Source organism: Notamacropus eugenii, chromosome 4, assembly GCF_028372415.1.
Source record: "Notamacropus eugenii isolate mMacEug1 chromosome 4, mMacEug1.pri_v2, whole genome shotgun sequence".
Classification (NCBI taxonomy): domain Eukaryota; kingdom Metazoa; phylum Chordata; class Mammalia; order Diprotodontia; family Macropodidae; genus Notamacropus; species Notamacropus eugenii.
In genome coordinates, this window is record NC_092875.1 from 43,762,981 (window position 1) to 43,789,948 (window position 26,968).

Below are 26,968 nucleotides of genomic sequence, written 5' to 3' on the forward strand. Positions count from 1 at the left end.
TTCGCTTTTGTCTTTGTAGCCTCAGTGCTTAGCACACGGCCTGACATAAAGGAGGCGCTTATTGATTGGCTAACTTGAACAGGTAAGCTTAAGAAACCGAGAATCCGAAACTGAGCAGTGAAAAAGTCCAGGAGGGAGAGATGACTTCCGAGGGGAGGCGGTGGGCAATGCCAAAGGATGCTGGCGACCCTGGAGTCAGGTTGGCTGGAAGTGCCCCTCTGCCCTTCTCTCTTCTACGTGCCGTCTTGTCCCGGCACCAGGGGCCGCTCGTGCTCTCGGAGATGCTCGCCGAGCTGGGAGCATCCTCGGTTCACCTCCCTTAGCCTCTCCTCCCCACCTCCCCGATGGTAGCGGCCGCGCCCGCGGATGGAGGGGCTCGCGCAGACCAGAGGTAGACCCAGGGAAGGATCGCGCACTGTCCTAGGTCCCACCGCGCGCACTGTCTCCTAGCAACATGAGGGGTCCAAGCAGGCTGGGTGAGGGGCTTATCTAGGGGCGGGGGCGGGGCCTGGCTAGAGGCGGGGCTGGGGCCGGGGGCGGCGCTGGGAGCCGGAGCCTGGGCCAGGCGGGTCCATGGCCAGGGTTCCTTGTGTGCCTGGCCGGCACCATGCGGATACTCTTCCTGGCCGTGCTGCGAGCGCACACCGGCAACGCTGTGACGGCCGCGCGGATCCGGTACGTGCGGGGAGGCACGGGGGCCGGAGGGGGGAGGAGGAAGACGAGGAGGAGGATGCGCAGCCGGGTTCAGTTCGGCCCCAGTGCCCAGGGCCCAGGAGGCCCAGCTCCTAACTGGCCCAGCTTGGGAGGGCCCCTGGAGCCCCACTGGGGACCCCAGCCCATTAATGTGCCTTGTGCTTTCCTGCCATTGAGGAGCCAGTCCCGCTCCCTCATGTACCCTTTCTCCCATTAAACCCCCTGCCAAAATGCGCTCTGCCTTCTGCCTCTCCTTACTCCCATTTATATGCTTTCTCCTCATTAATACACCTTCCCCGGCTCATGGATGTGTCTTCCTCCCCATTAATGAAGGCACTCTTTTCCTCCAATAATGCACCTTCCCCCTGCCCATGGATGTGCCTCCTCGCCATTAATGAAGGCACTCTTTTCCTCCAGTAATGCCCCCGTCTCCCGTTGTCTCATGGTTTTCTCATGAATGTACCCCTTCACTTTCCCAAAATGCACCCTTCTGTTCATTAATGCGCCTTATGCCCTTTTGCCTTTGATGTGTCTTCCTCCTATTAATTCACCTTCTTCCAAAAATGTACTTTTCCCTTTCCATTAGTATACCTTACTGCTCTTCTCCCATCGATGTGCTCTCTCACCTTATGGCCTTTCCCCATTGCATTTAATGTACTTTATGCCCTCCTTCCATTAACATGCCCCCTAATAATATGCCCTTCCTTCTTCAATAGTGTACCTGATGTGTGTGCCTTCTTGTCCTCCCTTATCAATATGCCTTTCCTCCCATTAATATGCCCTCTTCCCAATAAGACCCCCCCTACAATAATATCTCTCTTCCCAATGATGTACATTCTCCCCTGCTGCCATTAATGTCCTCTTCTACTAATATGACCTTCCTTCCATTAATATTCCTTCTCCCTATTAATGCACCTTCCTTCCTCCAATAATGCATCCTCTACCCAACCTGTTAATGTGCCTTATTTTCTCCCTCTCTTTCCTTAGGGTGCCTCCTCCTCCCATTAATGTACTTTCAGCCCTCTCCTATTAATATACCCTCTCACCTCTTCATCACACTAAAATGCCCTCCCTCCCTTTATCATGCTTCTTTCCCCACTACTACATCTTCTCCACCTCTTCATTAACACACTCTTAATTTGAGTGAATTCCACATTAATTCATCAAGAAAAAGAGACTGATATATAAAGAGTCAGCTAGGAAATCAGGAAGAACTGACTTATGGTTCTGTCAAGTTCCGTGTGACTCGGGACATGTACTTACATCTCTCAGTGCTAAGTCTAGGCAGCTTTACAAGACAATATGTACCAGAGAAGGTGCCCTACCAGCTTTGGAAGAGGATCTCTGTCTCTCGCTTCCCCCCAGGTGATGCTGTGGATAGAGTACTGGGCTGGGAAGACTCATCTTCCTTGAGTCCAAATCCATCCTTACCGTGGGACCCTGGCCAAGTCACTTAACTCTGTTTGCCTCAGTTTCCTGATCTGTCAAATGAGCTGGAAAAGGAAATGGCAAACCACTCCATTATCTTTGCCAATACTCAAAATTGGGTCATGGAGAATCAGACTCGACTCAAATGTCTGAACAACAGCAAGAAAATGTACATTTTAAAAAAAGTAAGCTCTGTGTGGACAGGGCATTGTTCTTTGCAAATGTAGTTCTTAAGAAATGTTTGTTGATTGATCAAGTGAACCTGATGGATTCCAGAAGGACCAATCTTAAAAATTAATTAACTTATAATAATTAATAATTCAATGCATTTAATGTATGAATGACTTTTTCTACAAGAACATGAGAATCTCTGTTCCATAAAAATTTTTAAAAAGCGTATACTATATTGTAAACTGTAGTAATAGCATTGCTGTTACCGGTCTGTATCTTCTGTTGAATTTTCCTTTTATTTTTGATACTGTGTTTTTTAAAAAATTATATATATTGTATTTATATCTATATCTATGTATTTTTTCCTCTCTCCTGTTCTAGTAATATAGGCACCACTGTGTATCAGGCACTGTGCCTGGTGATACAAAGACAAAAACAAAGAAATGGTTACTACCATAAGGCTAGGCATGTACTCCAGGACCTCCCTTTGGAGGCAGGGTGTGTATAGAGAGGCTCATGAAGCCATAGATTTAGAGCTGAGAGGGACCTTAGAAGTGCAACCTTCCCATTTTATTGATGAAACTGAGACCCAGAGAGAAGTGACTTGTTCAGGGTCACATAGGTAGTAAGTAGGGTGTTTGGGATTTGAACCCAGACCTTTTTTCCAAATACTACATTCTACCCAGCAAAGAGCTGACATTTTATGGTGACAAATCTTGTATAGAGTTACATATAGAAAGTAATTTCAGCCCCCACCTCCCATTAATGTGCCTGCCTTCCCCTTCCACCTCTTACCCTTGTAACATCTTACAAGGAAAACAATTGTAAGATCATAGACTTAGCGCAAGAAGGGACTTTGGAAACTGTTTAGCCCAGCTGCCTGATTTTATAGATGAAAAAATTGAGGGCCAGTCATAGAGGGGAAGGTAATTAATTGCCCATGGTCATAGGAATAGTGGGCAGTTGGGTGGCACAGTGGATAGAGTGCTGGGTCAGTAAGTCAGGAAGACCTGAGTTCAAATGTGATTTCAGGCACTTACTAGTTGTGTGGGACCCTGGGAAAGTCCCTTAACCCTGTTTGTCTCAGTTTCCTTATCTATCAAATGAGCTGGAGAATAAAATAGCAAACCATCACAGTATCTTTGCCAAGAAAACCCCAAATACAGTCATGAAGAGTCTGATATGACTGAAAAATAGCACAACAGACCTTCAAGGAACTTTTTCCTAAGATCTCAGTTCAAATATCTTTGGGATTTAGGACTAGAAAGTACCCTAGAGACTTCTAGGCCAGTGCTTTCATTTTAGAAAACATTCAGATCAATTTGTTTGTCCCTCAGAATAACCCCATAAGGAAAGGTCCATAGAGGGAAGTAATTTGCCTTGTATTTTGTTGTCCAAGTCTAACAATAGCAACAATCATCATGGGATCATTGAGTGTGAGCTGTAAGGGACCTTAGGAGTTGCTGAGTCCAACTCTTCATTTTATCGATGTGAAAACTACATAGATGGTGGAATGTTGTAGAGGTGAGTGATTTATCCAGGGTCAGTCACATAGCTAGTCATTTTCTGAGACAGGATTCCAATGCAGGTCTTTCTGAGCCCCAATCTAGCCTTGTCTCCACCCTACCTCATTGCCACAGATCTTAGTTTCTAGAATTGAAGGAGTGATTAGAGATCATGTAATGATTTCTATTAGAGGTCATCTAATGACCTCTAATAGAGGTCAGTGGGCCTGTCAATAAACATTCTTAAGTGTCTACTATATGCCAGGAATTGTGCTGGTAAATGAGAAAGGTAATGAGAGCCCTGCTCTTAGGGAGTATAATAACAGGGAATCAACATGCAACCAACAAACCAGACCGAGGAGATGAATTAGAATTAACGAAGGAACTAGAGTGGAGAGCAATGGGGAAAGGCTTCCTGTGCAAGGTGGTATTTTAGCTGGAATTTGAAGGAAGCTGGAGAAGTCAGAAGGTACATGTGAAGAGGGAGAACATTCCAGGTATGGAGGATAGCCAGTAAAAATGCTCAGAGATGGTGGCTCTTGTCTGGGGAACAGCCAGGAGGGCAGTGTCATGGGATTTCAGAGTTCATGGTGGGGTGTAAAGTGTAAGAAGGCTGAAAAGGTGGTGGCGGCAGTTTAATCAAAGGCTTTGAATGTCAAATACAAGATTTTTTATTTTATCCTAGACATGATAGGGAGCCACAGATGTTTGTAAGGGGGATAGGGTCACCTGGTCAGATCAATGCTTTTGGAAAATCACTCTGACAGCTGAATGGAAGGTGGATTGGAATGGGGACATACTTGTGGCAGACTAACTAACCAGCAGGCCATTGGCAATGATCCAAGAATAAAATGGTGAAGACCTGCCCCATGGTGGTGGCAGTTTCAGGTTAGAGAAGAGGATGTGTTTGAGAGATATTATTGTTTCAGTTTAAAGGGTTCAGAGACTCCTCAAGGACTGAAGTACAGGAGAGGGTCATCTGGAATGAATTCACGGAGTCATGTATTCTTGAGGTCAAGCTGGCAAAGATTTATTATAACACCAGTTTGGTGGGCAGAGCTCCTTAGGGAACTTGCCACTTTATAGGAAGGATGCTAAAAGCTTATATTGGAAAAGTAGTGGATTATTTGGAAGATATGCTAATCAGGTGCTAGCTTACAGCCTTGGTCATAGGAGTCATTCACTATTGGAAACTAGAGAAAGGGGTTTCTCAGGGGTGTATATTTGGTCTGTTATGTCTGTAGCAAGATAGCTTTGAGAGTTGATGTCTATAGTTTGATCACTGGATTGAATAAAACTTTGGGAATCAATACACAATAATTCGGTGGTTATAAGATAGTCCTGTTTTTACAAGAGATTTCTTCAGGGGTCAGCTTGTTTTTGTGATGGGGAAAATAGTTTGTTTTACTGGGGCCTACTCATGAGAAATTGTGGGGAAAGGTAGTTTGTCTTACTGGGGTCGACTCATGAGTTATTGCTAGGCATAGTGTTCTTGGGCTGGGGAGATAACTGTCAGGGATAGTGTTTTGAGGCCAGGGAGAAATGTGATCTTGGAACTGGAGTCTAAGCACAAGCACCCCATTGTTATGAAGGTAAAATCAATAGCTCTTGGCAATAAATTAAATATGGGGGTATGTGAGAAATTTGTATGACAACTAGGTTGCAAGCCTGAGGGGTCTGGGGAGACTAGTGGTAACTTTGATGGTAACAAGGAAGTTTGGAGGTGGGAAGGTTTAGGAGAAAGATAAGGAATTCAATTTTGGATCTTTTCTGTTTAAGATTTCACAGGACATATGGTTTGAGATGTCTGTTAGACAGTTGAAGATGCAAGAATGGAGGTGAAAAGAGAAATCAGGGCTAGATAAATAGATTTGAGAATCATGAACATAAAGATGATAATTGAATTCAGGAATGGGAGTGGGGGTGTTAATTAGATGCCCAGGTGAAATATAGAAGAAGGATTAGGGATTTACGACAGAGCCCTGTGGGGCTCTCATGGTTAGTGGAGATGACCTGGATGAAGATCCAGCAAAGGAGACCCAAAGGAATGGTCAGAGAGGTAGGAGGGGAACCAGGAGAGAGGAGAGTCCTGAAAATCTAGAGCAGGGTTGGGAAACTTGATGCCTCTAAGTCACACATAACCCTCTAGGTCCTCAAGTGTGGCCCTTTGTCCAAATCCAGCTCAGTCAAAGGGCCACACTTAAGTACCTAGGGGATCACAAGTGGCCTGTAGGACACAGACAGGTTCTCTACTTGTGACTTAGAGAGAAGGGTTTCAAGGAAAGGAGGGAGATCTACAGTGTCTAAAGCTGCAGAGAAGTCAGGAAGGATGAGGATTGAGAAAAGAAAAAAATTGGTTTGTTTATTAAAAAGACCACTGGGAAATTTGGGAAGAGCAGTTTTGGTTGAATGATGAGGTTATAAGCCAGACCTTAGAAAGTGAATCTCCATGTTATATAGGAGGTAATAGTACTTGCTCAAGTTCTTAGGGTAAGTTTGTGTGCATTCAAAGTTACAGGTAAGATTTGATGTAAATAAAGTTGGTTTATAAATAATACTGACAACACATATTTTGCATTATACGCATGGAGTTAGGAAGCCTCATCTTCCTGAGTTCAAATCCAGCCTCAGACATTTAGCTGTGTGACCCTGCGCAAGTCACAACTCTTTTTGCCTCAGTTTCCTCATCCACAAAATAAGCTGGAGAAGACAGTGGCAAACCAGTCTAGTATTTTTGCCAAGAAAAACCCAAATGTGGTCACAAGAGCCAGTACAATTCAACAACAGAAGTTCTTTGGCTTCTCACCTCATCCTGTTTGCCTCAGGTTTTTCATCTGTAAAATAGGCCAGAGAAGGAAATGGCAAACCACTCAATTATATTTACCAAGAAAATCCCAAATGAGGTCACAAAGAGTTGGACATAAGTTAAAAAGGACCTAAGACACACACACACACACACACACACACACAGAGAAAGAAAGAGAGAGAGAGAGAGAGAGAGAGAGAGAGAGAGAGAGAGAGAGAGAGAGAGAGAGAGAGAGAGAGAAACAGGAGTACTTAAGCATTTTTTGGGGGTTATGGACCTCTTTGGCAGTATGCAGATATAGGGCATTATCATTACTATTAAAAGTCCCCAGTGCAGTTAAATGATATTATTTCCTTAATATTAGTGCTCGGCTTTAGATTAAAATATTTAATCGTTATCAAATCCATCTTTAAAATCTCTTAAAATTATTTTTATCTTTTTGTGTTGGAGACGATCATGACCTCTTTTAGAAAGGAAAATTCTATCCAACAACAACAAAAACATTTTGTGAACATGTCAAGTGCATCCATCTGAAGTAAACATTTACAATATAATCTAAAGATTGTGAAAATAGTAGCAAGTTTAATTTGGAATATATCATTTGCTTATTGTAACATCCTTGTGAGGTAAGATGTTATAGTGGAAAGACCCCAGGCATTAAGAATCAGAAAGCTAAGACCTAATATTGATTTGGTGACCTAACTATTTCTTTGTCATTGGGCACACCACTGGGAATTGTTGAATGTCAGAGATCAGTGAAGAAAAACATTTAATAGTCACCTGCTCTGGGGAGAGGTGGCATGGTCTAGTGGGTAGAGGGCTGGACTTGAGCTCAGGAAGACTTGGGGTCGAGGACTGCTTCTGCCAACTTTCTAGCTACCTATAGGATCATGGGCAGGTTGCTTCACTTTTCTGTGAGCCTGTATCCTTATCTGTGAAATGAGAGTGGTGGAGGAGATGACCCCTAAGGGTCCTAAATGTGTGATCCTCTGCTCTCATATAGCAGCCACAGTGCTAGATACTGGGAATCTAAAGGCAAACATGAAACCACTCCTGACCTCAAGGAGCTTCTTTTCTATCTGGGAGAAAAATGTGTGTGTGTATGTATAAATATATGCAAAATATATACAAGGTAACTTTTGGGTAAAGGGTGCTAAGTGGTACAGTAGGTGGTGTGCTAAGTCTGGAATCAGGAAGACTCATCTTCCTAAGTTCAAATCTAGCTGCAGAGACTTATTAGCTGTATGACTCTGGACAAGTCATTTATCCCAATTTGCCTCAGTTTCCTTATCTGTAAGATGAGCTGTGGAGAAGGACATGGCAAACCACTCCAGTATCTTTGCCAAGAAAAACCCAAATGGGGTGATGAAGAGTTGGACTCAACTGAAATGAACAACAATAACAAATAATATATTTCCTGACATATCTTCATTCCTGCTGCTAGAGAACAATCTCTTCTGTGGCAGAATTTAAATAAAAAACAATAATCAATTTGGCAAAACTAATCAAGATTTCAAAAAAGCCTGGAAACATAGAAACATAGAATCTCAGAGGAAAAAAAAACTCCAGGGTCATCTGTCTTCTGAAATGTGCTGGCAAATGACCATGAAAAATGAAGGAGTTTGATTAAATGATCAGTAAGGTTCCTTCCAACTTTAAATCCATGATCCTAAAGTGGCAGCTAGGTGGCTCAGCCGATATAGCACGAGACCTGGAGTCAGAAAGATGTGAGTTCATATCCAGCCTCAGATACTTACTGGCTTGTGTGACTCTGGGCAAGTCACTTCACCCTGTTTGCATCAGTTTCATCAGCTATGAAATGAACTTGAAAATGAAATGTCAAACTACTTTAATGTCTTTGCTAAGAAAACTCTGAATAAGGTGATGAACATGCCTGAACAACAACAAAACTTTTGGGTGAAAGCATCAGCTTCTGAAATAATCAGGAGATACCCCAAGTTTTTGGTGAAGAACAAAATATCAGCATTCTGCATTTTAAGCACAAACCTGTTGGAAACAGCGTTTTAATTAATTAATGCTAATCTACATTTGAGCATTGTTCTGCCTGAGACAGAGAAAGATGTCTGAACTGGTCAGACATCCCTCTTGCCCTCTGATATGCTCGATATGCTCTTGATCCTGAGTTCTTTTGGACTCTGCTATGCCCCATTAGTGAGAATCATGAATCATCTGAAGGGGTCAGCATTCAAAATCAGATTATTTGAAAAAGTTGTAATGTATGGAAAATATGGTAATTTGTTCTAGCTAGATGGAACTATGCAGTGCTAATTTCAATAATTTCCCATTTCAGGGGGATTCATTATGGGAACCTAACTCTTAACATTTCTAAGAATAATCATGATAATGACAGTCAGCATTCACAGAAGGACCTGAGTTCAAATCTCAGCTCAGACACTTGACACTCACTAGCTGTGTGACCTTCGGCAAGTCACTTAACCCCAATTGCCTCATCTCCGGTCATCCTGATGAATTTCTGGTCACTGGATTCAGATGGCTCTGGAGGAGAAGTGAGGCTGGTGACCTGCACAGCCCTCCCTCACTCAAAACAAAGTCAAGTGCAAGTCATGTCATTATTTCTCTGATGGCATGAAGGACAAGCAGACTTTTGATAAGGTTTGTAAAAACACTTATTTCAATTGTATTTCACCACAAATCCGTGAACTAGGTATTATTATTATACACATTTTATAAATGAGGAAACTGAAGCTGAGAAGTTAACTGACTTATCCAGAGTTATAAGACTAGTAAACAGATATTTATGGGAGGATTTGAATTTGGGGTTCCCAGACTATACATCCAGCAGTCTCAATTTTCTGTAATGCTAGAAAACTGAACAAGGAAATCTTGAACTGTGTAATTTTTAAATAATTAATAATTAATTTTAATTATTATGTAATCATTATTAATTAAATAAAAAATAATAATTAGTAAAAACAGTATATTTACAGAGTTTAGAGTTAACCTACTACTACATTTTATAAAATAGTAATTACTTAATCTTTCAGGAAAATTCTGGAGAATCTTTGTCCTGGGCAGTTAGTTTGTTCCTTAAATAAGAGCCTTGGCCCTGGAGTCAGAAGGACCTGAGTTCAAATGTGGTCTTAGGCTAATACCTATGTGGCACTGGGCAAGTTACTTCGCCCTGTTTGCTTCAGTTTCCTGATCTTTAAAATGAGCTGGAGAAGGAAATGGCAAACCAATCCAGTATCTTTGCCAAGAAAACACCAAACGAGGTCACAAGACTCAATAGCAAAAGTTCTTTGGTCTCTCACCTCAAAGGCTCTCTCAGAAATGGTCACTGATGAACTAGAGACTAACTCTGTGATCAATACCCTAATTCCTTCCTGGAAATGAGGGAACTGGGTGCCTCCCTTAGGTTGTTCATTTCTCTAATCCCTTTGAATGGATCAGTCATGCCCCACCTGGCCCTTGTCCACACCCTAATACTTTAAGGGAGGAGCCGTTTCTGTACCGGATTTGGAAAGTGGAGAGTAGGACATTGTTCTACAATTGATAGTTAGAAAGAGAGAGAGATGGGTGGGGTAGAGGAGTTTTGCTTCTATACTTGGAAATATTGGAAATAAACTAGGGATTCCATATTTCACAGTCAAGGTATATTTTAAGCATTATGCTGTCACCCAAGTAAAGGCATAGAGGTGGAAGGACTATATCTATAAATCAATCAACAAGTCAAGTCATATCAGCAAAGATTTACTAAGTGCTTACTGTGTGCCAGGTACTGTGCTAAATAGGGGACTAGGTGGCACAGGAGATAACAGTGCTAGGCCAGAAAGACTCATCTTCATGCGGTCAAATCCAGCCTCAGACACTAGCTGTGTGACCCTAGGCAAGTTGCTTAACCCTGTTTGCCTCATTTTCCTCATCTGTAAAATGAGCTGGAGAAGGAGATGGCAAATCTTTGCCAAGAAAACCCCAAATGAGGGTCATGAAGAGTCTGACAGGACTGAATAAAAGTGACTGTGCAATGTGCTGGAGACACAAGGGCAAAAAGCAAAAAAAAAGCGCAGTACTTGCCCCCAAGAAGTTCACATTATAGTAAGGGAGACAGTGAAAGTCTGTACACATAGTGTAACTAAGAAGCTGCCTGAGAGGGAAGGCAATAGCAGATGTAGTTACAGGAGGGGAGACCTGCTTTGTGTGAAGTTCAGCAAAAGAGAACTTCCTTTGACTATCCTACAGTATGTTCACACAGACTATTTGTGGTCGACCTGTGATAGAGCGTTCCGAGCGCGTATTGGTCTGATCTGCCACCGTTGGACACATCAAAACTTGACTAGCATAGTGATGCCATTTTGGTCCTCTTTGAGAAAGGACAACAACCAAGCAGACTTCTTCCAGCCAAAGTAAAACAAAGCTTATTAAGGGTTCGCCATACTGGGTTGGCTTTTAAGGAGCCTTGCCATTTGTGACACTTGTATTGACAAGTGGGCCAGATAGAATCTCAGATAGAGTCAAAGCTGGATTGAATCTGAGTGCCTTCATGGAGGCCAGATGGAAGTTATGTACAAAAAGACCTTGACAAAGATCTAGAAGTAGTCTAGTAGTCTGGGAGGAGGGTCTAAGGAGGATCTTGATGAGACTGGGTAACTAGTAATGTTAGGAAGAATGGGAAACAGCTGGAGGCAATTGGGAGGTATCAGATAATGGTGGGTTTGGTGGGAAGACAGTGGGGCAATTGAGAGGCAACAGACTATGGAGGGCTAGGCTAGGCTAAGGGTAACAGATTTGAGTGTGAAAGGCCAGATTAAGTGGGAAGATTCAAGGGGAATTCAAGGAAGTTCCCAGTGTCTGAACCTCATCAATAAGTATCCTTTTATCTGGGTATTTGGTGTGAGATGTTGGTCTATACCTCATTTTTGTCTGATGCTTTCTAGTTTTCTCAGTAGTTTTTGTAGTGAGTCTTTACCCCAGTAGTTAAAGATTATGTGCTGCTATGTTCTGTTTGTTAACAAAAAGGAATGACATCAATACTGTGGTAAGTATTTGGCTCTTCTGTTTGTTATTGACCTCTTGGGTAATAAACCTGAACCTCGCAGAATTGCAGGGTCAAAGAGTATGATAGTTTTTAGTAACTATTTCCCCTTATTTCAAAATTGTTTTTCAAAACTTTTGAATCATTTCACCAGTAAATTAATGTGCTTGTTTTCTCACAGTGGATTTGATGTTTTTTCCCCCCACCTATAATTTTCAATGACTTAGTTATTTGGGGTAAACACTCCTAAAATCCATGCCCACTGAAGGGGTATTCTGGAATCAACTCTAACCTGCTTACAAGAGCCAACTGCTACACTTTCAGTGTGAGAATTCATGTCTCAGAGATCTAATTTTGAAGTAGTTGCAAAAAATTCTGGCTTAATTTTTTTGCTTTGTTGATTGTCTAGACATAAAGTATTAGTAATTCAGATTGAATTTATAAGTATGCATGCATTTTTTTTCTGGGACAGCCCAGTTGTTATAAACATTTAACAGTACACAGCCATCTGTTGCTCATTAAACATTGTTTGAGCTCAGCAGGAGTTCATAGAAGATTTAGGGAAGGATTCATTACCATGTTGGTGACTTGTAAGCTAATAATAATAATGATGAAGATGATATAATGGTAATATAATACTAATAAAGGATCTGGATGGGATTAAGGAGTGCTTAAACAGTTTGCGAAGGACCAGGTGGCATAGTGAAAGAAATATTAAGTAGTCAGGGGTGAGTCCAGAGAGGCAGGGAAAGGACTGTAATTAGTAAGCTAATTAAGTGATCTGGGGTGGGCCAGATGCCTTGGGCATAGGCACCAGTGATCTGGGCTACTGAAATGTATGGGAAAATTCAGGGATGGGGTTGCTTTCAGAGACAAGGTCTTTTCCTTTAGGAGTCCAGGTCCCATCACCCCATCAGGTTCACTTATTCATTCAGTGAGCATTTACTCAGTCCCCATGATATATAGTCCTGGATACTAGGCCATAGTAGGGGAGGTACTTAAAAGACTTGTGTTTTCATCTTTGAGGATTCTCTTTTGCAATACCAGATCACATAACCCATTTTCAGTTTATTAGATGGTCTTCAAGCTAGGCCGTGGCTACAAAATTCAGACTTTTCTGGCCATCTTGGGGATGCCCCTCTCTCGTTTAGCTTGATGGCTAATTAGACCATCCTTGTACAACAGCCCATTGCTGGATCTGGTACCAGAAGCTAGGGGCTAGTGTTGACCATTTGTAAGCTCCCTTCCAGCCTGAAGTTTTTAGAACTGTGATTAAAGTATTGGAAAATGAGAAAAAGATGAAGGATTTTTAGGAGATTTTGCTGAAGGGAAGGTGAGTACAATGTTGGGAGACAAGGCCACCATGCTTGCAGTTAGTTTGGAGAAGAAAGATCATTCGAATGCAGGAGATGGTAACCTTTTGTCCTGCTTCCCCATAGAAAACAGACTTTAATAGGTATTTTTAAAATGTGAAGTATTTTAGGTTTAACAGACCCAAAGAAATCATGGTCAGAAATTGTTGAAAAGTAGAAGACCATCCCCCAATATTTCATTCTTTTTGGGGAACCAAATTAGTTTCATAGTAATGTTATGCTTAACGATCTCACTATTACCAACCATTTAGAAAGAAAGAAAAGACAATAAAAAATTGTTGGAGGGGTGATGGTGGTGATGAAATTTTGTCTCTGTATTTCTTGAGAGGAATAAAATAGCTAGACAGTCACTGTGCCTTTGATTCCCCCAGAAGAAACAGTAGCTGCATTTAAATCTAAAGGGAAATGCAAGCTCATTTTTCAAAAAAAATATTAAGTATTGAAAAATAATCAGAGCATTTCTGAAGGAGAATTGATGGAACAAATAATACAACAAACAATAAATCTCCATAAATGAACACTAAAAGCTTTGGGGTGCATGTGCCTTTTACTTGGCTCTCACATAAAAGAGATAATGAATGGTGATATCAGCATAGGAATACTTTGGGGAGACGAGTGAGAGAAGATTTGAGGTTGTTAAAATGGAAAGGGAAAAAATTTGCATTTTTTGTTTTTTATGGTTAGAGAAAACAGTCAGCTTCAGTTTTCTCCTTATTTAGAACCAGGTTCCGAGAGTGACACTGATTTGTCTTGTTGGAAATGTGAAATTAATGATACAGTATACAAATATGCTACTTGTAGGAGCACTGGATTTGGATTTGGGGGCACAAGTTCGTCTACTTACGGTTCTTCCATTAACTCACCTTGTGCGACCTTGGGGTAGTCAGTTCTTTGAGGGCCAAGGAAATACCTGTATTCATGCAAGAGATATTTAAGTCCCTACTTCATACTAAGCATCTGCTGGGCAATTGTGATGCAGCAATAAAAACTTGGAACACTGACTCATTGTATTCTTAGCCTCTCTCCCTTTTCTAGTCTCCACCCACACATAGGGAGAGTCGCTCCTGTTGGGATTACCCAGTGTTACCCATACGTGATAACATCCTTTGGAGCACAGTTTATTTGAAGAGCTTTGCTGTCCTGTCCAACTCTTTATGACCCCAGTTGGCATTTTCTTGACAAGAATATTGGAGTGGTTTGCAATTTCCTTTTCCAACTTACTTTACAGATGAGGAGGCTGAGACAGATAGGGTCTAGTGACTTGCCCAAGGTCATTTACCCCTAGGAAATGTCTGAGGCCAGATTTTGAACTTATGAAGCTGAGTTTTCCTGATCCACTGTTCCACCTAACTGCTCATCTGAAGAGCTAGTTGCTTAAGAAGATGGCAACCTTTTGTTCTGCCTCCCCACAGAAGAAAGACATTAATGAGTATTAATTAGTATTTTAAAAATATAAAGCATTTTAGATTTGAAAGACCCAAAGAAGTCAACTGTTAGACTTTGTTGGTTTGACAACAAATAGTCAGAAATTATTGGAAAGGTTAGAACATAAGAAGGAATTTAGAAGACCCCTCCGCCAATATTTTTATTTCCTTGATAAGTTTGGAAACTAGGTTATACTGGTTAATGAATTTAGAGAAGCTTCTTTATCTCCTAAGGTCTGTCTGTCTCTATCATCTGTGTATCTATCCTTATCTCTCTGTCTATTCATCTGTCCATCCACCTGTATTTATCTTTGTCCATTTGTCTTTTTGTCTGTCTGTCTGTCTGTCTCTCTCTATGTATATATATAGATATCAATCTATCTATATATCATCTACCTGCATATGTATGTATCTTTCATTCTATTTTATCTATCCCTCCATCCATCTGTCTGTCTGCTTATCTATCTTTCCATTCATCCATCCATTCTGCAGTTGAAGAAACTGAGACCCTGATAGGTTAGTGACTAGCACAGGGTCACATAGCTAGGAAGGGCCTGAAGCATGATTGGAAAGCAGGTATTTCTGACTCCTGGTTCACATCTCTAGCCATTGTACTCTGTACATTATACTCTGCTGCTTCTTGAATTGAATATCTAAATTATGTCTTAAAAGGTTTTATTCATATGGAAAGGCCATGTAATAGAGAATATCAATACTTGAGGACAGCACAACATCCAGAATTAGGGAGCTGAGTAAGCAGATACTGCAGGAGTGATTATTTGCATCCCTGAAAGATTTTGCAGCTTTAAGCAAATTTCCTATAAATAGGATCATCCCTTGTGAATTTCAGCATATTTATAGGCCTATTTATTGGTTGACAGAAAGAGTACGGACAGAGCATCTGTACATGGAATGAGCCACTGCTGACTGCTGATCAATCAGAAATTGAAGACCAATCATGTCCAAAATTATCCAGCAATGGAGAAATAAAATTAGAATCACAAAAGCCTTTCTCTTTCATTTGTCAGGTATCATGATAAAAAGTTGTTGCTAATAGCTTCTTGGAAAAGAGAACTCCCTGGTAAAAAAAAAGTGTCTTCAGCAATGCAAGTCACTACTTTCTTGGAAACTTAGCTTAGAGAGTTACCCAAAATACAAAGGTGAAATGACAAAGGAATAGTTGTCAGCACACTGGAAAATAGGAAATAGAACAAGAAAAATGGTGATCAGAGGAAGAAAGTTTGAATAGGATAACCCTTCTAATTTCTTTCTAAAATGACGTGGCACTTTCCAACTTTTATATTTCCCTTCATTCTATCCTGCTCCCCCATTTATTCTATTATCTCTTTTGACCCTTTCCCTCCTCAGAAGTGTTTACTTCTAATTACCCCCTCCTCCCACTTGTCCTCCCTTCTATCATCCTCCTACACCCCATCTCTACTCTCCCTCTTCCGCTTATCTCTTTCCCTCCCATTTTCCTGTAGGGTAAGATAGATTTTCATACCCAATTGAGTGTGCATGTCATTCTCTGCTTAAGCCAAACAGCCAAATAGATGAGAGTAAGGTTCACTCTTTCCTACTAAACCCCCTGCCCCTTCCCTTTCATTATAAAAGCTTTTTCTTGCCTCTTTTATGTGAGAGATGATTTACCCTATTCTATTTCTCCCTTTTTTCCCTCTCCCAGTATATTCCTCTCACCCCTCAATTTTATTTTTTTAGGTATCATCCCTTCATATTCAACTCACCCTGTGTTCTCAGTCTATATATATATATAATCCCTCCAACTACCCTAATACTGAGAAAACTCTCAAGGGTTACAAATGTTATCTTTCTATGTAGGAATGTAAACAGTTCAACTTTATTAAGTCCCTTATAATTTCTCTTTTCCTGTTTACCTTTTCATGCTTCTCTTGATTCTTGTATTTGAAACTTAGATTTTCTATTCAGCTCTGTTTTTTCATCATGAATGCTTGAAAGTCCTCTATTTCATTGAAGTTCCATTTTTTCCCCCTTGCATATTATAGTCAGTTTTGATGGGTAGGTGATTATTGGTTTTAATCCTAGCTCCTTTGACATCTGGGATATCATATTCCAAGCTCTCTGATCCCTTAATGTAGAAGCTGCTAGGTCTTGTGTTATTTTGATTGTGCTTCCACAGTACTTGAATTGTTTCTTTCTGGCTGCTCCAGTATTTTCTCTTTGACCTGGGAACTCTGGAATTTGGCTACAATATTCCTAGGAGTTTTCCTTTTGGGATCTCTTTCAGGAGGCTATCAATGGATTCTTTCAATATCCATTTTACCCTCTAGTTCTAGAATATCAGGACAATTTTCCTTGATAATTTCTTGGGACATGATGTCTAGGCTCTTTTTTTGATCATAACTTTCAGGTAGTTCAATAATTTTTAAATTGTCTTTCCTTAATCTATTTTCCAGGTCAGTTTTTGTTTTCAATGAGATATTTTACATTGTCTTCTATTTTTTTATTCTTTTGGTTTTGTTTTATAAATTCTCAATTTTTCATAAAGTCATTAGCTTCCATGTGCTCCATTCTAACTTTGAAGGACTTATTTTCTTCAATGAGCTTTTGGACTTCCTTTTCTATTTGGCCAATTCTGCTTTTCAAGGCATTCTTCTCCTCATTGACTTTTTGGAGTTCTTTTTTCCTTTTGGGTTAGTCAATGTTTTTGAGGTTCTTCAGCATTTTTTTGGGTCCCCTTTAGCAAGCAATTGACTCATTTTTCATGATTTTTTTTCATCACTCTCATTTCTCTTCCCAATTTTTCCTCTACTTCTCTTACTTGATTTTCAAAATGCTTTTTGAGCTATTCCATGACCTGAGACCAATTCATATTTTTCTTGGAGGCTTTGGATGTAGGAGCATTGACTTTGTTGTCTTCTCTTTGTATGCTTTGATCTTCCTTGTCACCAAAGTAAGATTCTACAGTTTTATTCTTTTTCTGGTTTTGCTCATCCCTAGCCATTTACTTGACTTTTGAGGTCTTTTTTAGGGTAGTTCTTTGCTTTTGGTTGGGGTGGGGAGTGTACTGTCAACTGCTTGATCCCCTCACAATTTGTGGGCCTAAAGCTCCAGAACAGATGCTACTACTGTGGGCTCCTCCACCCCCTCCACTGCAGTGGGGCTGAGGTTGGACAACTTTACTCTTTCACATAGGTTGGGCAGGTTTTTCCACTGATCTTCCAATTTGTCCTTGGTGTTCTGGGGTTGAGAAGTCTGGAAACTACCACAGCTGCCAGTGATTCAGTCCTCCTGAGGCCTTTTTAGGCTCCATATGTGCTGGCCCAGCCCATGCTGGATTGTGCTCCGCTTCCAGCCTGGTGCAATAGATGCTTGCTGTTGACCTTCCAGGCTCTTTTGGGCTGGAGGTTTGTGTCACTTCATCATTTTGTGGGTTTTGCAGGTCCAGAATTTGTCTAGAGTCATTTTTGGCAGCTGTTTGGCAGGGTTTGGAGGAGAGCTCAAGTAAGTCCCTGCTTTTATTCCACCATCTTGTCTCTGCTCCCAACAAAAGGTATTTTTTAAGACCATAAAAAAAGAAAAAAAGAAAGAAAAAAGGAATAAAAAAACAAAAACAACAGGAAGAATCAGCATAACTGATCAAGACATTGAACAAGTCTGAAGATATGTACAATGTGAAACACTTGTGGTCCTCCTACCCATGCAAAGGAGTGGGGCTTGGGAGTAGCTTCTTATATCTCTTTTCTCAAGTCATACTTGTTTAATTTTGCAACATTCACTTTTGATTTTGTTATATTTATTCTTTCCATTTACACTCTTACAGTTATTGTGTTTCTTGCTTTCTTCACTTTGCTTGCTTTACTCTGCATCAGTTCATATAGATCTTTCCACTATTCTCTGTATTCTTTGCATTCAAAATTTCTTACAGCACAGTAATATTCCATTGCTTTCATATATCAATTTGTTTAGCCATTTTCCAATTGATAGATTCTATTAAGTTCTGTAGCCTCCTTGGGAATGTAACCCCAAATTCCAAATGGAATCTCTGGTCCAAAGGATATGGGCACTTTAGTCATTTTATTTGCATATAAATGGCTTTCCAAAATGGTTATACTGACGGATTGCTCAACCCACAATGTACTAGTGTGCCTATCTTCCCATAACCCTTCAACATGGACTATTTCCCACCTTTTGTCATCTTTGTTAATTTGCAGAGGGTGAGATGAAACCAGGCTTATTTTGATTTCCATTTCTCTTATTATCTTGCTTCATTCTTAGTCCTTCTTCTAACACATTCTCTAGAGTTGTGTTTCTAGAGCCTGGACTTAGGAATGATATGGAAATTAGAAGAGAGTCCTGTGTGATATGATGGTGCAAGGGCATCTCTTTCATTTCATCATGTAGTAAGTGCTTACTGTGCCCTGTTCAGTGCTAGGTGAATAGAGGAGTGGCAGAGAAGCAGGAGTCATGGATCCTGTTTTCAGGTAACTTACCATTTCTTTGAGAATCAAGACATATACCCATGATTAGATAGACAAAAACATTTGATTAAATTCTTTAGGGAACAATACCTTGGAATTCTATAGTAATCCAAAGAAGGCAAAGATCAATATAAGCTAGAAGAGCTGGAAAAACAATAACTACAAAACTATGGAGTAAATTGAGCTTTGAAAATTAGCTAGGGGGTAGCTAGGTTGAAACAAGGGAGAATTTGTTCCACATAGTGGGAAGAACCTGGACAATCCATGGAGATGCATGTCAAGAAACTGGACTTTTAGAGTTGAGACCTATCACAAAATTGTAGGATGGATAGATAAAAATAAGGTGAGATTACAGACTTGGAATGCCATCTTGGAGAGTTAAAATTTAATTCTGAAAGTTTTGGGTAGGAGATTAAGAAGATCAGGATTGTGCATTAGGATGGATTCATTGGCAACTTTGTGCATAATAAATTGGCAGAGGGTAGGGGAATGGGATAGGGTAGGAGAGAAGAGAGACTAGCCAAAGGAGACTATTAATTGTAACACAACAATGTGTTATTGTTGATATTAATTATTATGATTAATAGTATTATAAGCAACAGTAATATAAGCACAAAGACTTGAACTAGGGCAGTAACAGTGGGAATAAAACCATTTTTAGTTATCTCTTACACATCACGATTTTCTCTATCATGGTTTCGATATATCATGGATTGGCATAAGAAATTAAATGGGAATTTTGTGGAAGCTGCAGATGACAAAGAAAAAGTTTAGAAACTCAGAAATGCATAAAATATATGTATAGTATTGTATATCAACTTATTTTATCTTTTAAAACCATAATAATTACAATTTCTTTGATATGAAGGGAGAACACAAAAAATTTAAGCTGATTTTCCAGATTGTGAGGGCTCCTACCCCCATGATGTGGAAGGGGGTAACTGTAGAACGTTTGTAAGGAAGAATGACTGAATATGAGAGTGAAGGAGAAAGAGTATAATCCAAATCATCCCCAAGGTTTGTAAAGACTGATTGACAGGACCAATGGAAGGGCTATTAACAGAAGGGTGATAAAGGAATTCCCTTGAGGTGGGGAAGTTGAAGACTTCATTTTTGGTGATACTAACTTCGAGATACAAACAGGTGAGATTTCTAAGGTGGAGTGGTTAGGACAAGGTCAGGTCTAGTGATTTAGATTTGGTAACAATCAGCACAGAGGTAATACCTGCAACCACGAGAATTGATGAGCTCTCCAAAGGAAGAAGGTACAAGGAGAAAGAAGAGCCTGTGAACTTCCATAGTTAAAGGGTGGGAGGGAGTCAACAAAGTAGATGGGAGATTTATGTGTCAAATGTCATAGTGACAAATGGTGGAGTGTTGTGTGGCCACTAACCCATAGAGAGCTAATGCTGGACTCTGTCATCCTTGGCCCCTGGGGAGAGGGGGAGCAAAGAAACAGCCATAGATATCAGACAGCCTAAGGGTGGGGGTAAAATGGCATTTGCCATAGCCATTTGGCCTTTCCCAGGGACAACATCTATGTTAAGCCAAATTGCCCAAAAAGGTCAGCTCAGGAACCAAGAATTATTAAGGAAGAACTATTTTGATTAAAGAATTAATCATAACAGCTAGCTCGTAGCATATTAATGTTTGTTTTCTGCCTCTTTTTCTTTTCTGGGCATTTTCTTGATGAAGGGATCATCTAGAAGCTGTAGGTCACACATGTATTCTGAAAGATGCCCTTGACTTTGAAAGTTCCTCGGCAGTAGCCGGCCTGATTGGCCCTGAGAAGTTTGAGGCAGCCCTGGCCCTTCATCTGTATAGAGGAGGCAGACTTTTGCAAGGTAACCTCTTTCTGTTTAATAGTAAGAACCTTGAGAAATCAACAGCAGCTCATCTGTACCCAGTGACAAATGAATCATTGGTATTAAACATGCATCCAAATGGAATTCTGTTTTTCCAGGTCCACAAGTGTGATTGGAGGTGGGGGTTGGGAACAGCACATTATTCTTTTTAATAAATATGGTTTTTCTTGTTTTTTGCCTTTGGGGGGAAGGTTATTAGACAAAAGACACAGGTGGGAGGGATAGTAGACTTCTAATAACTAATATACTCGAAGATAATGTCAAAGCATATGTACCTACAAATTTACAGAATTTTTTATTATAAGTTTAAAACTCCAAAAAAAAGAGGCAAATAATGAAGTAAACATGTAAAATAAGGAGAAGAATTGCAGTGTATTTTAAAATGAAGTACTTCTATTATATTGAGAGAGTTCTACAGAATGCTTTCAATAGATGTGCTGTTTCCAAGGCCAGTTGTAGGAAGCAAGGTTAATAAGACAGTAGTTGGAGAGAAATAGAAGATGAGAAACTTTTTGTTTTTTAAATTTTTAAAATTTTTTTATGTTTAACAACGACTTTCTTTTACTATACCTGAAAGAAATAAAAGTGAGTGGTTGTCATTTGTTAGTGAAATTCTAGGAGACAATCTGTCATTTTACCGATGACATTCAGCACAGTAGACAAATTTTTGTGAGCAAAACATTTCTGGTCTGTAAAATTTCATGCATCATTGATAATAAGAATGTTATACATTTGCTTTTCTATATTTTCACATTTTTTCTTCAGATTATGTTGATCATTAGGTTGTTGTTATTTTGAGAAGCCTTGACATATACGATCCAAATTCTTATAGGCACAAGGGATAGAATACTGGGCTTGGAGTCAGGAAGACCTGTGTTCAGATCCAGCCTCAGACACTTGTTTAGGTGTGTGACCCTGGACAAGTCACTTAACCTCAACTTGCCTCAGTTTCCTCAACTGTAAAAGGGGACAATAATAATTGTAAAATGCCTGGCACATAATTGTTGTTGTATGCTGAGTTTATAAGTCCAAGTCTTTGTGACACCATAGTGTTTTCTTGGCAAAGATGATGGAGTGGTTTGCCATTTCTTTCTCCAGTGTGTCCGCTTTTACAGATGGAGAACTGAGGCAAATAGGGGTTAAGTGACTTGCTCAGGGACACACAGCTGAGTATCTGAAGAGGGTTGTTTAACTCAGACCTTCCTGACTCCAGGTCCTGTGCACTTTTTCCCTTCTTTTCTCTTCCAATACCAGGTCCTCCTGCTTCAGCCCTTACATTACTAGTTTTCTGTAAATGAAGAGAATGACAATAACAGCCCTCCGATGTAGCACTTTATAATTTACAAAGCATTTTCCTTGCAGCCACCTTTTAAAGTGGCAACGCCTCAGTGTTGCAGAAGAAGAAATGGACCTAGGGAGGTGATGTCTGACTTCAAGGCTAGTGTACATTCTAAACCCAAATTCCTCAATCCATTCTCAAAGTGGAAAGTATAAAAATATTTCTCACTCTTCAGAAATGCTTTCAAAAGAATATTATGGGAACACATCTAGCAAATACAGTGACTAAAACAAGTGAGATAACCTTTGTGACTTTGAGCAAATTACCTCCCATCTCCAAGCCTCAGTTTCTTTATATGTAAAATTAAGAGGTTTGGCTTAGTGACCTGTAAGGTACCTTCCAGCTTGATAGGCTTGGTCCTATGCTTTTATGAGAAGTCATTAATTGGAAAACCTCATGAGAGCTTTAGCCCTATTTGCCTTTTATTCACTCCAACCTTTTTCTCTTTGGTGAATTTAAAAAAAAATATATATATACGTATATATATATATACGTATATATATGTTTTGCTGATGGTGAACTACGTGGGATGTAGTCTTAATGGAAAGAATTGGAGTATAATAATTTGGATTTATCTCCTGCCTCCATCACTTTAGTTGCCTTGTAACTCTGGGCAAATCATTTCCTCCTTCCAAATCTATAAAATGGTGACATCAATTCCTGCGGTACCTGATGGAAACTTTTGTGAAAAGAGCATTGTGCAAACCTTGAAGTCCAATATAAATGGGACCTACCATTATCTTTATTAGGTGTGACCTGTGTTTGATGAGGAAACTAGGGTTGCAGGTGAGAGTAAATGATTGTCCCAGTCACATGACTAGTGATGGAGTAGTACACCAGTGATGTTTTCTGTTTTGTTATACCACCTCTATTTATGTAATAAAGCACTAGAGATCCAGTGTGTGTATGTGGGTGTGTGTATGTGGGTGTGCTAATACACAGTAGTGGCTGAGTTAGGACTCAATCCCAGATCTCTTGGCTCAGATAATAATGTTTTTTCCAGTAGACCATGCCCTGATAAACTCATAGGTAGTTGTGAGTCAGTTAATCAATAAGCATTTATCATATATCTACTATGTACTGACTTCTGATCTTGCATATCCCAGCTGCCTTCCAAACTTCTCAAACTGTATATCTGGTAAACTGACATCTTCAACATGTTCAAAAGTTAACTTGTTATCTTTCCTCCTAGCCTTCACCCCTTCTAAATGTCCTGATTACTGTCAAAGGCACTACCTTCCTCCCAAGTCCTTCAGGCTTTCAATCTAGGGGTCACCCTCTACTCCTCGTTCGCTCACACACCATCCTCAGCCCAATCCTATCAGTTGCCAAATTCTGTAAACTCTGTTTTCTACTTTCATAGTATCTCTCATATATGTCCCTTCTCTCCTGATACTGCAGCCACCCCGATTCAGGCTCATGTCTGTATTATGGTTTGCCTGCCCCAAGTCTGTCCCTACTTCAGTGCAAACAAAACTATATCTTGCCCGTACATAGTTGTTTGCAAATTGTCCCATCCTTCTGAATGTCAGCTTCTTGAGGGTGGGACCCTGATCTTGCCTTTCTTTTCTGGCACACTGTAAGCATTTAAAAGATGCTTATGGATGATGATGATGACAGTGAAGATGGAATTCTTCCCAGGCAAGGAGGATAGCCATGCAAATGCATAAGGGAGATATGGAGTACCATGTGTGAGGAACAGAATGAAGACATATTTGAACCATTGAGTGTGTACAGGCATATAATGTATAATTAGGCTGGGGACATAGATTGGAGCAGTTGTGAAGGTGTTTAAATGCCAAACAGATTTTGTATTTGATCTTAAAGCTAGCAGAAGCAACTGGAGTTTACTGAGTAAGTGAGTGTATGAAACTTGGACTGGAGTGGGGAGAGACTTGCGGCAGGGTGGCCAGCTAGGAAGTTACTGCTTGTATCCCAGGAATGAGGTGATGGTGGCCTGAACTAAGAGGAACCACAAAACAAAATATGGGAATTTGAGGTTTCTAGCATAGAAATATATTCTCAGATACAAATACAAACATTTAAAAACAAAACAAATGTAAAAAGCCTGGAACAAATAAAAAGCAGCTATAACTATGTATGTATTTATGTTTAACTGTGTGTTTAACCCCACATAGAATTCTGGGTCTCTAGTGTGTATTCAAACGCACAAGAACATACACACACATGTGTATTTGGTGGAGCAGGATCCAGAGCATGGGGACTTTTTAGAAATGATTTTTTGCTCCTCTTGCTTATTTTAAAATTTATACCATAAGACTAGATTTTGACCTGGATGGAAAAATCTCTTATGGACCATTCAGTCCAGACCTCTCATTTGAAAGATGAATTACTTCAGCCTCAGGGAGATAGGTAAAGAGGGGAAAATGCAGGATTTGAACCCAGGCTCTCTAAATCGAAAGCCAATTCTTTTCCCAGCATCTCACACTATAGTAGTTACAGGGTTCTCCAGGAGGCCCTTTGATCCATTATTTTTTTTTTTAACTAACACAGCTTCAAATTTCAGGATATAGTTAGCTTTCCTGCCCTTAGATTTATATGGCCAAAGAAAAAAACATTTTATCCCAAAGCTCCTGTAACCAATGAAACAGTTTTGAATTGAAGGATGCATTTTGTTGGTCTTAACACACACACACACACACACACACACACACACACACACAGTGTATAGTGAAACAATACTCTTTTGAGTTTAGTGGTGTAACATTTTTTGGTTTGAGCATGTAAGGGCTTTCGCTGTAACATCCATGTTTTCAGATTAAGACATGATGCTCACAGTCTCAATATGTACAGGCAGGCCCCATCCTGGCCGTTGATTATATTCCAAAAATTCCTTTATATGTTGTTGGTTATTCAGAACTCAGGATGCATTTTTTTTCCCATGGATGTAGCATTGTGTGTACATGTTGGTGTGTCTCCAGCTGTGCAAGAGGTGTTGTACAGTATAGGAGTGGAAATGTACTTCAAGTTACAGGTGCCCAGACTTTATGAAATCTTCCCCAATCTTCATCCAGTTCCATTGCTGGTCTTATGCTTCCACCTCAAAATTACTTTGTATAATTTTTCTCTGTATGCATTTTATACTACCCACCTCCAATTAGGATGCAAATTTTCAAATGGCCAGGGATTCTTTGTTTCTTGTCTCGTTATCTCTAGAGGCTGTCGGTGCCTTGCATGAGAAATGTTTTATGATTTGATTTAAATTTAGTTGGCATACACCAATATTATCTCCATGGTGGTTGGGTGTGATTGAAAAGATGGTCTACTTCATACAGCTTATGGATTAAATAGTTTACTTTGGTCTGGCCTGGAAACCTGACATCTATTTATAACATTGTTTCTATTATAAGTTGCATTTTGAAGTTCTTGTTAAAGATAACAAGTATTTCCCATAATAGCATCTCTGGAGAAGCTTGGGAGAGATTTAATGGGTCCTGGGAGTAGACCGATCTACTTCTGGTCAACAATAAATAATTTGTTATATTCAGAGAAGGCACTTATCTAATTAAAAAAATAAATAAAATACAACAAATGAAACAAGAAAAAGCTAGGATGGGCCAAAAGGCTTTTTGCAGCTTCATGACTTGGAATGGATTTTGACTAAAAATGTTCTAATAGATAGCTTTAATTTCTTTCTCTGAAAACTGCATATCCTTTGACCATATGTCATTTGAGGAATGACTGTATTCTTGTAAATTTGACTCAGTTCTCTATATATTTTAGAAACGAGGCCTTTATCCCAGACACTAGTTGTAAAAATCCTTTCCCAGTTTTCTGCTTCCCTCCTTATCTTGGTTGCATTGGCTTTGTGCAAACTCTTTTCAATTTAATGTAATCAGAATGATCCATTTTGCATTTCATAATGTTCTATCTCTTGTTTGACCATAAATTCCTTCATTCTCCATATATCTGACAAATACACTATTCCTTGCTCCCCTAATTTTTATGCCTAGACCATATACCTCCTTTGGCTTTATTCTGGTATGTGGCGTCGGACATTGGTCTTTGCCCAGTTTCCACCATACTGTTTTCCAGTTTTCCCAGCAGTTTTTGTCAGTGAGTTCTTATGTCTTTTTGATGGTAAATTGAATCATTTTTTCATCTGAACTCTTATTCAACCTTCAGTCGTTGAATGGGAATGGCCTCAGACAAACTGAGACCTGGGGAAGTCCTTGATTTAGAAAGGTCAAAGTCTTCTCACTGCATGGCCAGTTGTCTTGACCTGTGTCTTGCCATTGGACCTCAACGATTGGAGGAGAGAGTGAGACTGATGACTTTGTGCAAATTTGCCTCACTTAAATCCAATTCACATAAGTCAAGACATTACCCTTGTGATGTCGTTGGTCCTCTTTGAGAGTGGTGGACAGACAACAACTTAGGCCTTCATGGGGAAAGAGCTAAAGTCAGCCTTAGTTGACCAGTTCCTTGATTTTTAACTAAGAAAGAAAAGGTGACTTTGGATAATATAGTGGGCAATTCCTGTACTACTTGGGAAGGATCATTTTAAAATGTCTTTACTTTTTTGGTGGTGGTTTAATATTTAAAATTACTATTACTTTGCAGGTCTACAAATACCTTTTGGAATCATCTTTGGAGGAACAGATATAAATGAAGATATTAACCATGAAGAGAAAAAACAGATAATGGGGATTATTCTAGAAGAAGCCAGGTAATTTTTAGAAAATTATGAGAGTGGTTAGTGTAGTGGGAGAGAGTGCTGGGCTGAGTCCAGAGATACCTGGGTTCAAACTTTCCCTCTGCTAATTAGTTCTATTACACTTGTTTAGTTAATTCTCTAATCTATCCTTGTTTCCTCATCTTAAAAATAGGAATCATAGTAACTCTATAATATGTCCAACAGTGTTATTA

General features: G+C 39.9%; 1 protein-coding gene across 3 annotated transcripts in view; it reads left to right on the plus strand.

The window, feature by feature from the left end:
- The first annotated feature begins 518 nt into the window (after nt 1-518).
- The window catches only part of GLT1D1 (glycosyltransferase 1 domain containing 1), a 108,128-nt gene continuing 81,678 nt past the window's right edge, over nt 519-26,968 (plus strand). Inside the window, exons 1-3 of one of the 3 annotated variants that reach the window (XM_072600722.1) lie at nt 519-675; nt 20,570-20,718; nt 26,663-26,768. In XM_072600722.1, coding sequence (XP_072456823.1) covers nt 608-675; nt 20,570-20,718; nt 26,663-26,768 — 323 coding nt within the window. In that variant the 5' untranslated portion in view covers nt 519-607. Of the gene's footprint in view, nt 676-11,288; nt 11,621-20,569; nt 20,719-26,662; nt 26,769-26,968 lie in introns of those variants that run through there. The other 2 variants (XM_072600720.1, XM_072600721.1) reach the window with 2 other exon arrangements.